Here is a 13,449-nt window from a genome sequence, read left to right on the forward strand (position 1 = left end):
ATGACCTGAGCTGAAATCAAGATTTGGACGCTTCACGACTGAGCCACCCAGGCGCCCCTGATCATTTTATTTCTTAAATGGAGTATGAACTTCCCTAATTTAAAATAAACTATACTAAATGAAAGCAACGCATGCATGTCAGCTGCGTCCTCACCGGCAATGCTGTATGAGTGACTGCAGATCTTATACTTTTCAACGGTACCAGATTACTATGCTCTTAGATTTGGAATCTCTTTTTGTGATTTTTCCACTTTGCCCCTTGCTGTCATGCTGTCAGCTAGTTCTTGATGTAGTAAAGGTTTTTAGAATTGAGATAAAGTTAGAGTGAGTGATGCTCTTTGAATGAAGCTTCAATGGGCTCTTCTGTGAGTCAAGTCCTTAAAAAGGTTTGTGTCAGGACATTTTAGCTGATATTTTGGCCGCCTACAAGCTCATTTTGTAATTTCAGTGATTTTTTTAACTTCCTTTTTTGGTCATAACTAGCCGAAGTGAGGAAATATCATAGTGGCGGTCATACTTGCTGTTGTTGTCCATGTGGACGGCAAGTTGACTGACTTTAAAATGAATTCAGGAGATTGAATTTACAGATAAGGAAGTGAAAATATAAACCATATTATGTCACTTTGATATAGTCTTGGGTTTATTAAATGCTTATTTTATCTAGAAGTCCAAAGTACACTTAGAGAATAACCCATTTTGAGGCATAAAAGAAGGGAAACGTAAAATAGACTACTACTATCATATAGGCTGCCTGAAAAGGGTTAAAACTTGGAATAAGAAGGGACATAAGAATGACTTTAAAATTTCTTAAGGTTACACATTTCCCCTAGGTTTAAGGAAGGAAAGATAGTTGACATTTTCTTCTTCTTGACATCTTTTAATTTTTCATTTCCACTCAACTGAATTTCATAAAAAGGGGCTATGAACAGAACTGTAAGCAGTCTTGATTTTAAAACAAACACAAGAGTATTTTGTATCATTTCTCGTAGGCTCGTGCTTCTTCTTCTCCTGTGATTCTTGTTGGCACACATTTGGATGTTTCTGATGAAAAGCAGCGTAAAGCCTGCATAAGTAAAATCACCAAGGAACTCTTGAACAAGCGGGGGTTTCCTGCAATAAGGGATTACCACTTCGTGAATGCCACTGAGGAGTCCGATGCCTTGGCAAAGCTTCGGAAAACCATCATAAATGAGAGTCTTAATTTCAAGGTAATGTGGTTAATGCCTACTGTGGACTGGTGGATAAATGTAATTGATTCACTCTCATATTACACAACTGCTTAGAAACGTCAGAAGTGTGGAGAAAAGAACAACTATCTTAAAATTATGGTGTCTTTCATAGATGTTGGCATTATTAAAGTGTTTCAGTTTTATAGTTGCTTATTTATGCCATACCTCATTTCAAATGCATAGAAATGGGAATAAAAACAATTAGAGGATCCTGAAGGAAAACTAAGAATGTCTGAGAGACTGAGAGAGTCTGAGAACATGTTTCCGATGCCCTTTCTCTCACAGCTTTTTGTGGTGGTGATTCAGTCAAAGAATGCAAGTGAATATTGGGGATCATCTTTTCTCTCTTGTTCTTTGTTGTTTCTCCCCTTGCTGCTCTCTCTTGGAGTTCCTGTTTTACATGCATCTTCAGCTTCTGTGCTGCTCCTTGGAGTCTCCTGTCACTGTGATACCTAGTCCACGTGTTTTTCTTCCCTCCATACTGTGAGATGCCTCTTTCCTGACGTTGCCGAGATCAGTAATTTGATTTTCAGCGATGTCTAAACAATTTTTCAGCCCATATAAACTGGATTTTCTATTTTAGAAGTGATTTTTTTGATTTCCAAAGTTCTAGTAAGTCAAATGTAATTCATAGGGTTCATAAAACACACATAAATTGGTTATCAGGGAGACTACTTGTTTTTAATACTTTCAGGAAAAAGAAATCTTTCCAGAATTCTACAGACGCCATGGTATAAACTGCACTGAAAATTCCTCACATAGTTCAATATGCCGAATACAATGGCGAATTTCATTTTTGGTCCCTGTTGGTTTACCTCATTAGCACTAATGATCAAGGCCATGGCTTATAACGAGGGTCCTGTTTTGCCTGGGCATTCCCAGCGTAATTAATAGTGTCCCACTACGTTCTCAAAAGCATTCCAATTTGGATGATAAATTACACGGTCACCCTGGTTATAATGTGTTGGCCAGTTAGCTTAGTTCTGTTCCATTTGCACAGATTATGCTCCTATCTAAAACCTAATGAGCCATTTATAAATGTGTTGGTCTTTGTGGTGCCCAGGGAGAGAATTTGCATGTTTATATCTTTCAACACATTTATCACAGTCACTAAAAAGTTTTGCCAATGGTGGGTCAGTAATGGCATCTTATGTAAGAAGAATGACATAGTATTTATTTGCAGATTTTCCAGCTCTCCTGTTGGACAGATAATTAGACAGTAATGTGACTTTCAAGAAACAAATATGCAAAATTCATGTATCCAATTAAATATTCTCTTTATCCAGGCCGTTTTCTTCTGAGACTATACCTGTACTTCCAGAACTTTATTGTTACTTATAACATTTTAATAGCTCCTATTTTTATCATATATGTTGGCACACATATAGTTTTTTTTAAAGACTTCTTGGAGAGTAGTTTGTTTTGAAAAAGCCTGAATTTAGTTGAAACAAATAGATATAGTATGAATAGTTTAGTTGAAGTGTGGATAAACTGGTTGGTTCATCTAACTGGACTAGTAGTGCTGTAGCATGATAGCAAGTTACCACTATCAATCAATAAGACCAATTTTCTTCCCACTTACAAGTGAATTCTGAGACTGACACAAGGAAGTAAAACAAATGCTTTGAGAAATCGCTGCATTATTTGAAGAAAGATGTATATTGCTAATGGTTGCATCGTTCTGGTATTTTAGCTTGAAAATCTATTTGATTGCTTTGCAGAATACTGGCTCTTTCAGGATCTTTCAGAACTAATGAACCTGTCAGAACTTGCATATTCTTTCCTCCCTGAGATGCTTCAACGTGTATCCAAATAGCAGCTTTTTTAAGCCATTAGAGATCCTTTTTTTCCCCTGTCATTTGTTTTTCATTTTCTCCTTCTATCTTGGCTCTTCTCTATTCTTTCTCTGTCTCGCCCTTATTAACATGTGTCTATGCAGACTCTAGAATGTTTTTTTTTTTTCTTTTTTGGCTCTTGGTGACCCCATAATCAAGCTAAAAGGAGAAGTAGGACAAAACAGAGCTCCGTGCCAACATTACCCCTTTCAGTCTTGTCTAGCCCATTAACAGCGGGATCTTCTGCTGACTCTGTCACTCAGCCCTATAAAATTCATCCCTTTGCTATGTAATTTGCTTTCTGTGAGAACCCTTGTTTACTTCTATATGTAGGTTTTCTTTCTTGGGTTAAAACACAAACTTCAATATGAAGTTCTATTTTATCTTAATTTATAAATGTTGAAGAGAGGGAATGTGAAAAGCAGAGATTAGTGGAATTATGTTTAATTTGCTGGGGCATCGGATACATGAAAACAATTTTTTCAAATAATGGAGGTAAATATGTAAGTAATAGTATGGCTGCTATAAATAAAACTCCTTAAAGTTCCAGTTACGAGTAGAAAAAGAGGACCTTAAATTTGCATGTGTGTGTGTCTAATAAAACCCAGTTTCTGTTTATAATAAGTTTAAGGATTTAAGTAGAAACTGTCAGGTAAAAAGAATACAATAATATACACATGGGTTGAGAAACGGGGAGAGTTTGCCACCTGGTGGTTTTCAGAGGCATTTTATTTACTATTGTTGACAGTTGCATTTCTATTTAAAATCAGATTTTCCTGGGGGGAAAAAAGTTTGGAAAAGATTTTTTATTATAGAAATTATCATCTTAAAGCCATTCTTTAAAAATGTTTATATATTTCAGTTAGTAGACAATGATTAGATTATACGTGTAACAGACCAAAAAAAATCATCCTCTCATGTCAAAATCATTTGTGTTTAGATGATCTTTTATTTCCCCAAGTTTGAAGTTCCATGAAAAAGCGTAGTGTGTGTGAGGAGACTTTATGTCTTTCTCTGTTGATGTGTACATTCCATTAATGCAACATTTTGCAAATAATAAGCACAAAATTTAGTGTTTTACCTTATGGCATGTATATTTTCATCTAATAAATAAGGCCCCAAAGCTTTTGTAAAATACTTACTGACTTCTAATGCTAGCATATCTATTGCATATATGTCTAATGTCTTAGAAAATAGCAAATCCTTTGTTTATGGTTAATGATTTATCCTGGGTTATGTCATGGATTTTCTGGACAGTTAGATAAATATTTCCATGTTATTTTGTTTGATAGTTCTTTCTAAATTGACCTCTGTGTTTATATTTTTCTTATTTTAATATCATTTTTTTATTCTTCACGATTAAATAGTTTTACATCACATTTGGATTTTATTAAAAAATACATTTCTGAATAATATATCACTTTCTTAACAACTGTTAACACTGAATTTACCACCCACCTGACAAACATCTGAGTAAAATGGATTTTCACAGCTTGTCATGTGTAATTACACAGATCCGAGATCAGCCTGTTGTCGGGCAGCTGATCCCAGACTGCTATGTAGAACTTGAGAAAATCATTTTATCGGAGCGTAAAAATGTGCCAATTGAATTTCCTGTAATCGACCGGAAACGATTATTACAACTTGTAAAAGAAAATCAGCTGCAGTTGGATGAAAATGAGCTTCCTCATGCAGTTCACTTCCTCAATGAATCAGGTTTGTGTGTTTGTTACATATTTTTCAACATTTATAAAATGTTGTCATTTATAAAAATGTATCTGAGTCTTATATAGAATTTACATACAAAACAACAGACTATCCCTAAGATTCTTTGACCATTGACTTTTTCCTTTTGAAAGGTCATCATGTGCAATAATGTTGAATTTTCATATAACATATTATAGAAAAAACATTTAGAAACCATGTAAGGGCAGTAGTGAGAAGGGTTTCCAAGCAGAAGCTAAAACATGTGGGTTCTAGAAATTGACTGAACTATTCAGGAGCTTTGGGACCCTGAGCACAAGCCATATCCTTTCATAGGATCAATTGAATTTAGTGTGTGTAGAGTTATTTGTATACTATAAAGGGGAATTATTATTGGGGTGGTCTCACTGGGCACTTAGAGGATCGGTGGTTGCCTGAGATAATGCAGCTTTTGAATGGCAGATCTTGCCTGTTGCATCGCACATGGTAAGTGTGATCTCACAGATGAAAACACTCCCACCAGCTTCTGTGCTGTTGGGTACTTGATCAGTATGACCTTGCTAGAAATGTGTGTGCTGATTTGTAATACTAGAGTAAGTGGCCAAGAAGCTGCTTTTAATCCCTAGATTCTGCTGTATGAAAAATAAATCTTCACATGGATCATAATCTGTTCCTTTTCTCCCATTATTCTTAAACCAGTAGCTTTCTGCAATATTCTGTGTCTTACCTATATTTGAAAATAAGGTATCTTTGTAGAATATGTTTAGAAAGCTAAAAATGTTTGTGAATTTTTTATTATTTGTAAATATATGCAAGATAATACATGCCATTGTCTCAAATATGCTTATACATGATAATTTTATCTAGTTAAAGAATATAATATTTGGACTTTAGAGCTCAGGAACTGGGATGGGCAGGTCCTAGTCTCAGCTCTTCCACTAACTGCTGAGATTTCCTCATCTGTAAAATAAGGAAGTTGGACTAGAGTCTCTCTAAAGCCCCTTGCTATTTGTATATTGTAGATTCCATGTTTCATTGTTTGATTTTTATTACAGGGGTCCTTCTTCATTTTCAAGACCCAGCATTGCAGTTAAGTGACTTATATTTTGTGGAACCCAAGTGGCTTTGTAAAGTCATGGCACAGGTTTGTATCTGGTATTTTCATGGCATGGGGTAATGATTGAAGAGAAGCACAACGATTGAAGAACATTGAGCATTATAGATTTTGTATTCAGTTAAGGTAGAAAATCTTGTACATGTAGAATGTAGAACAGTTCATGTAGAAGATTGCATTAAGTAGAGCTTCATGGAAGAAGGGAAGATGTCTGAGAATTCACTTCAATGTCTTTGTTTCCAACTTACAGACAGATGTTGTACCACTCTGTTCCACAGTGCTTTTCTAGATCCTGATGACGCTTTTTTTGGTCTGATTATTGATATAGTCAGTTGAACAGAAGCTCCGTGAAAATCCTTGGGGCAAATATACCTAAGAAAATTGGGCTGAGCATAAAACCTTTAACTAGATAATATGGAGGGGAGATTTGCCTTTTGAGTGGAATATAAGCTCTAAATGCTTACAGTTTTGAAAACTGGATGGTGATGGTTATGGCTGTCCTTTCTCCATTTATATTTCATATGGAAATTTTTTTCTTCTGCCAATGATAATCAGTTACCAATGAGTTTATCTTAATTAGTTATCATAACCCATCCCCATAGGTTTGCCATAGAAAACCCTTCAAGCAGAATATACTAGCTCAGTGTTTCTCAGCGTCATTACCATTGACATTTTGGGCCAGATAATTGTTTGCTGTACATTACAGGATGATTACCAGCATCTTTGGTCTCTGCCATCTCGATGGCAGTAGTATTGCCCCACATGTGTCCGGCCATTGCCAAATATCGGTGGGGGTGCAAAATCACCCTGTTTGAGATCCGCTGCACCTAGCTTAATCATGAACTGAAGAGAGTTCGGGGAGGCTGTCTCTAGCACGTGCACTCACTGACACCCATTTTGTTTGTGAGCATAATTTGCAGTTTTGAACGTGACTCCCTAAGTCCCTAAAATGATTCTTTTTTACATTAGAATCATCTCTTCTAATTAAACCACAATAGTAATTAAATTCCCTCAGATAATTTTGAATGATAGTTCCTAAATTTTACCTAAGGGAAAAAAGGAAGATATTTTGGGGGAGGGAATTCATTTTGGGCGAAATCCTATGTCATGGACCTTGAGAGCATATTAAAACATTACTGCAATTGGCAATTGTAACATGAAAGTAATAGCTGTTTTGGTAGATATTTTTAAAGTAGATTTTCCTCCTTTTGCAAATATGCCATGTAAAGTGCGATTCCACTCATCTACGAATTGGAATGAAGCTGGTAGAATGGTCAAGCTCTGGAGTCAGCATGACCTGTGTTCAAATTTCTTCTGTATCTTACTAACTTTGTGACATTTCTTAATGTTTTAAGCCTTTGTTTCTTCACTTGTAAAATAAGGATAATGACAATATTATTTTTTACGTTGCTTCCCTAACTTAGTATAAGTGAGAAGTAAATGTTAGCTAATTTTATGTTTGACCTATTTGGTAATTAAATATATTATTTTAGGAAATTTTTAAAAAACCTTCAAAATTGTAAAAATGCATCCATGTAGTTTTGGAAAGTGTGCCAGGTACAAAGCTAAATAAAAAATATGTGTAGGTGTGTGCGTTCTGTACAGCAAAGGGAGTTTTAAATATACCCTGAAGATTTTGTTGTCCTAGATGGCACACTATATCAGAAAATAACTAAACTCTATATAGTCAAGAAAATGCTAAAGTTATACCAAAAAATGATGTGCTTCCATGTGAACTGGGAACATTTAAAGTTGCACAGATATGGATACTATGGGGGGGGGTGTATCTTATTTAGTAGAACAAAAAGGTGGTTTGCAACAGAATCACCATCTTTTAATAAAAACAACCTTCTACCATAGCCACAATAAAATCCCTGAGACTTCCTGGAGTAATTAAGTTGAAACTCCATGAAAGTTCTTATTAGCATAATTATACTATAAACATGATAATTTAAGTGAAAATTAAATCAAGAATTTGCATAGTTCAAAGTTATATTGAAAGATAGATCTAAAGAGTCAGTAGAATAATAATTTCAATTTCTTATTAATTTAATGAATACCATCATTTTTGTTTATGTTGATATATTAAAATATAATGTCATTTTCACCAAGACTTAAAGAGAATGAAAACTATAATCAAGTGAAAACCAGAATGACTTGTCTGACATCCATCAGCAAAAATAAATAGGGGTATTCACCTCCATGAGTTATCAAGGCAAAAGCAGAAACAATTTCATGGAGCAGAAGCTCTAATGAGCCTACCCACCCTCTTGTGCCCCAGACTATTAGGTCACCAACTTATTAAAGAAGTTTCCATCACTGCACAGAGGAGTCTGCAAAACTCATTTAATCGTATGATAAAAGAGAGATGAAAGGCACTTATTGAATTAATCACGTGGAACGTTAAAAAGCTTGCATGGCAATTTAATCTTGATAAAAACTTGGGTGAGGAATTTGGAAAATTTTCTTTCTTTGCATGAGGGCATAAATTAGCATTATAAGTTACTAGGCCGAAGGAATATTAGGAGTTCTTTTAAAGGTGATAAAATTAAGATAATGTTTCAGTTTTTTATTTCTATATAACAAGATGCCCCCAAACTTGGAGAAAAACAAGTAAAATTGGAGTAAAACATCAACATTTTATTGTTCCTCAGTGCTCTGTGGGTTGACTGTGCTCAACTGAGCGGTTCTGCGCCACATGGCATTGGAAGGGTCATTTACTTGGCTTCCTTCATCGAACCAGACTGGAAAGCCCGAGAGCGCTACACTTACATTTCTGGTGTGTTGGTGGTCCTCCATGTAGCATCTCATATGACCAGTCCTTTCCAAGGATGGGCGCGGAAGTGCTAAAATGTCAGTTCTGCCACATTCCAGTGACTAGGATAACCAGAAAGCCCATCCAGATTCAAGACGAGGAGTAATGAATGGATTTCCTTTCTTGAAGGATCGAACACCATGCATGTGTAGGGAGAGAAGAAACTCGTGTGTCCATCTTTGGAAACTATCTACTACAAATAGTGGGAGCGCACCATAGATCTACTAAAAAAATCCAGTACAAACCTCTATTTTAAAATCAGTGTGGTCTAGGGGTGCATGGCTGGCTCAGTCAGAAGACTGTGCAGCTCTTGATCCTCGGGGTTGTGAGTTCAAGCCCCATGTTGGGTGTAGACATTACTTAAGTAAATAAACTTTAAAAGATTAAAAAAATAAAGTCAATGTGTCTAAATAAAATAAATTAGAATAAGTATACAATAATGGCTAACATACAAGGGTTACTTATATGCTATTCAAACACTTTCTCATGTAATTCTCAGAGAAACTCTTTTAAATGATACTATATTAGTCCTCATCCTGAAGGTGAGGAAATTGATGGACAGAGAAGTTAAATAATTTATTCAGAGTTACATATTTAGAAGAAGTAGGGTTAGGATTTCAAACTAAGTAGTTTGACTCCAGTGCCTATAAACCTAACCCCAGGATAAAATGCTCCAAACTTTATTTTCCCCAAATTCACTCAGCCAACAATATTGATGTGATACCTACAGTACAATGTTCTAGATAGTGTTCTGGTGTTGGGGCTGTAAGCTTAGATAAAACAAGGTTCCTGCATTCATGGATCTGACATTCAAATGAGAGGAAATAAACAATAAATAAATGCTTGAAATGTCAGGTGGTAGAGTGCTATAAAGAAAATATAAAGTATGATGGGGATGGAGAGTGAGTTGTCAGATGAGGTCTTAGCAACTTCAAAAATGCCATAACAGCAAATAATTTTCCTTACCACTTAAATTGTAAGAGCAGTCTGGGCTATGGAGTGCACAATATGGGAGAAGTCCCAAACTGCAGTTTTTATTATTTAATGACCCATTTATACATTGTCATTAGACACCATTATGTTCAGCCAGTCATGCTTTAATTGATTCGATAAGCATTATGTGTACCAAATAGAGATATAGAGATGAGCAAGACAAGTCCTTGGGCCTAAGGATTTTACAACCCAATATTTCACCCAACTACATGATAATGTACATAATGTACACTCCTATTGAAGTATCCCTTACATCTTAAAAATCTACTAAAGAAATTAAGCGCAAGCCTTTTTTTTTTTTTAAAGATTTTATTTATTTATGACAGAGAGACAGCCAGTGAGAGAGGGAACACAGCAGGGGAGTGGGAGAGGAAGAAGCAGGCTCCCAGTGGTGGAGCCCGATGTGGGACTCGATCCTGGAACGCCGGGATCACGCCCTGAGCCGAAGGCAGATGCTTAATGACTGCGCTACCCAGGCGCCCCAAGCACAAGGCTTTTTAAAAATTAATTTGGCTAAGTAAAATGAATAAGAATATGTGGATAGTAATGGCTAACATGAGGGCTTACTATATGCTAAAAATTGTTATATGCACCTTGCATGCCTTATGTATGTTATCTTATTTCAGTGTCATGGCAGTCTAAGGGACAGTCACTTTTACTATCTGATTGAAACTGTGGCTTAAGGAAATGATATACCTTTCTCAAAATAACACAGCTAGTACTAGAGCCTGGATTTGAACCTGGGTTTGAATTTATACTTTTAACTGCTATGATGATGGTCAAAGCTGAAACTATGGTCTCTACAATAGTATCATCTGAGTTTCTTGTTAAACAAGCAGATTTTCAAGCTTCATCCCAGACCTACTGATCCAGACTCCAAATGGAGTCTAGCAAAATTCTGTAGTCACTTTGTTTGAGAATCACTATACTGCCTCTCTTCCCATTCTGTTCTACCAAGTAACATTTCTGTGGCAAACCCGTAGTGAGTACACAGTCTGGAAGATAATTTCCCTATGAATATATTGTTGATCAGACTATAATAAGGATGAGGGGTATTGGATTGATTTGTTAATTGGAGCTGGGGAAGGCTTAAAATTCATTGATTTCAGAGGATCTCTTTAATTTTGGATTTGAATTCACTCCCTTAATTTAATAAATCTTTTGTGGAGGAGTGATTGCCCCACTGGGCTTCCAGGCTACATGGCTGCTAGTAGAGAAATTAGGTCCTCTGTTATACTTGACAACATTAAAATTGTTCTGTCATTTTCTCTGAGCAAAGAGACATGAAATGCTTTAAATTCAGAATTTTTCAGAAAACAAGGGCACCTGGGTGGCTCAGTCAGTTAAGCGTCTGATGTTTGGTTTCAGCTCAGGTCATGATCTCAGGGTCCTTATATCCAGGCCCAGCCCTGAGCCCCAGGTTGGACTTCGTGCTCAGCGGGAAGTCTGCTTCCCCTCTCTCTGTCCTTCTGCCCCTCCCCCTGCTTGTGCACACACACTCTCTCTCTAAAATAAATAAATAAATGTTTTTAAAAAAGCTTTTCAGAAAATAAATTCTAGTGATTTTTTACAAGTTTAAATCTTTCAGATTTTGACAGTGAAAGTGGAAGGCTATCCAAAACATCCTAAGGGGATCATTTCACGTAGAGATGTGGAGAAATTTCTTTCAAAGAAAAAGAGATTTCCAAAGAACTACATGTCACAGTACTTTAAACTCCTAGAAAAATTCCAGATTGCCTTGCCAATAGGAGAAGAATATTTGCTTGTTCCAAGCAGGTAAGCCTAAACTTAAAAATTCAATTACCCAGTGGAAATTCACCATCTGTTATATGTTTTAATTGTCAAAATAACTTTGGTTTATGATAAATGTATTAATTTTTTTTGCTTCTTGTGTACACTTTCTACTGAAATGTAGCATTTTCTTTTAATGAAAACACTATATTTGACATTTTAAAATATAGTAAGTACTTATTTTATGTATGTAATTACTATTTGGTTAGCCACTGCTTAAATTACTTAAGAAAGGTAAGTAGTGATTATTGTGTGTGTGTGTGTGTGTGTTCACGTGTGTTCTTACATGGCATTGAGAGAGTTATATTAGACAAGTTCTGGGGAGATAGTGAGTTTTCATCAGAAGAATTTATGGCAGTGAATTTTCTGAGGAAAGTGGCAATACAATGAAGGCAAAAGTTCTAATCCTGTATTATAGAAATTTTTCTTGTTGCTTTATATTTTCTTACTGCTGGGAAATGTTATAAGGTATATGACATTGAAAAGCGCAATTGCATTGATTGGTAGATACTATCCAATTCTAAAAACACATATACACTTTTTTCTAGGACTTGCATTTTTTCAAGTTTCATACAATCCCTTAAAACTTGTCTATGCATAACTAATTGTAATAATTTATATATTAGTGTAAATAGAATTGCTGAAAAAAATGTCATGCATCTGAGCATGCATTAGAATTGATTAAATAGCCATTGAATTTTTGAAGAAGGAAGGGCATGTAGCAAAAGAACATTATAAAAAAGTGCAATTGCTTAGAGTATTTATCTTTGATTTATTGATTTTAGGTAGTAAAGCACTTTGGTTAACATGGTTGGGTGTTTTATGAAGCTATATAATGCTGATGTCCTTTTCTCTTTAGTTTGTCTGACCACAGGCCTGTGATAGAGCTTCCCCATTGTGAGAACTCTGAAATTATCATTCGACTATATGAAATGCCTTATTTTCCAATGGGATTTTGGTCCCGGTTAATCAATCGATTACTTGAAATTTCACCTTACATGCTTTCAGGAAGAGGTATGTATTTAATGAAGACTTAATATTTGAGAAGTTAGGGGGAAAGCATATTAAAATTGTCATGGCATTTTCACAGTTTACTTATTGTAAGGCCACTGAAAATTAGAAAATAAGCTCATAAGACTTCAGAGTAGCCAACATAAAGACACATAGGCTCACGTAAGTTCATGCAATTTGTCAAGAAGGCAATTTCCCAAGTCATCACTTAAAGCCTATTTGTTTTTAAGTTAGACACATTTACAGTAAGTATGAATACCTTGCTTTCCAGGCCAATGTAGACTAGAAGCAACAATTTTAGAAGGTAATATTACTAGGAGTAATTGGTATATAAACACACACACACACATACACACACAAATGAACAAAGAAAAGCTAGAAGCGACTATCACTGCAAAGCCAGGGAGTTTTACTTAACAAAATAACAGGTTGTGACCCTTCAGACCATTCAGTGTAGAGACTTCATTAGCTCTCTTCTGCTGCACAATTCCTGAGGGATTTACAAAAAAGAATCAAACTGGGTTTTTATAATGCTAGCTCCTTCTTTCTGAATTCTGAAATAAACCTTATCTTGCTTGCAATTAATAAATATATATGTAGTTACATTGCATTAAAACGAAACATTCAGGAAGTTTTGATTTGAGTGTGACAACCAACCTCCTTTAAAGAGTTTTAAAAGTTATGAGAACTAGGGGCCCTTGGGTGGCTCAGTCAGTTAAGCGTCTGACTCGGTATCAGCTCGGGTCATGACCTCAGGGTGTGAGATCAAGCCTGCTTAAGATTCTCTTCCTCTCCCTCTGCCCCTCCCCAGGCCCCACTCACACACAAGCTCTCTCTCTTAGAAAAAAATTGAAAGTTATGGAACTTATTTATGATTCTTTTTCTTCTATTAAGCATTTAAACTATTTAACATCATGAACCTGAACTCTCTCTTGGATTACCTACGGGGCATTTTGT

At 35.7% G+C, this 13,449-nt stretch overlaps 1 protein-coding gene across 4 annotated transcripts in view; it reads left to right on the forward strand.

Moving 5' to 3' along the window:
* LRRK2 (leucine rich repeat kinase 2) overlaps positions 1-13,449 on the forward strand; it is a 138,447-nt gene that overhangs the window by 77,834 nt on the left and 47,164 nt on the right. For all 4 annotated transcript variants that reach the window (XM_011233109.3, XM_034645423.1, XM_011233110.3 and 1 more), the window contains 5 exons: positions 990-1,208; positions 4,579-4,780; positions 5,824-5,912; positions 11,279-11,466; positions 12,341-12,495. In XM_011233109.3, coding sequence (XP_011231411.1) covers positions 990-1,208; positions 4,579-4,780; positions 5,824-5,912; positions 11,279-11,466; positions 12,341-12,495 — 853 coding nt within the window. The remainder of the gene's footprint in view (positions 1-989; positions 1,209-4,578; positions 4,781-5,823; positions 5,913-11,278; positions 11,467-12,340; positions 12,496-13,449) is intronic.

Source organism: Ailuropoda melanoleuca, chromosome 16 (genome assembly GCF_002007445.2).
Source record: "Ailuropoda melanoleuca isolate Jingjing chromosome 16, ASM200744v2, whole genome shotgun sequence".
NCBI classification, from domain to species: domain Eukaryota; kingdom Metazoa; phylum Chordata; class Mammalia; order Carnivora; family Ursidae; genus Ailuropoda; species Ailuropoda melanoleuca.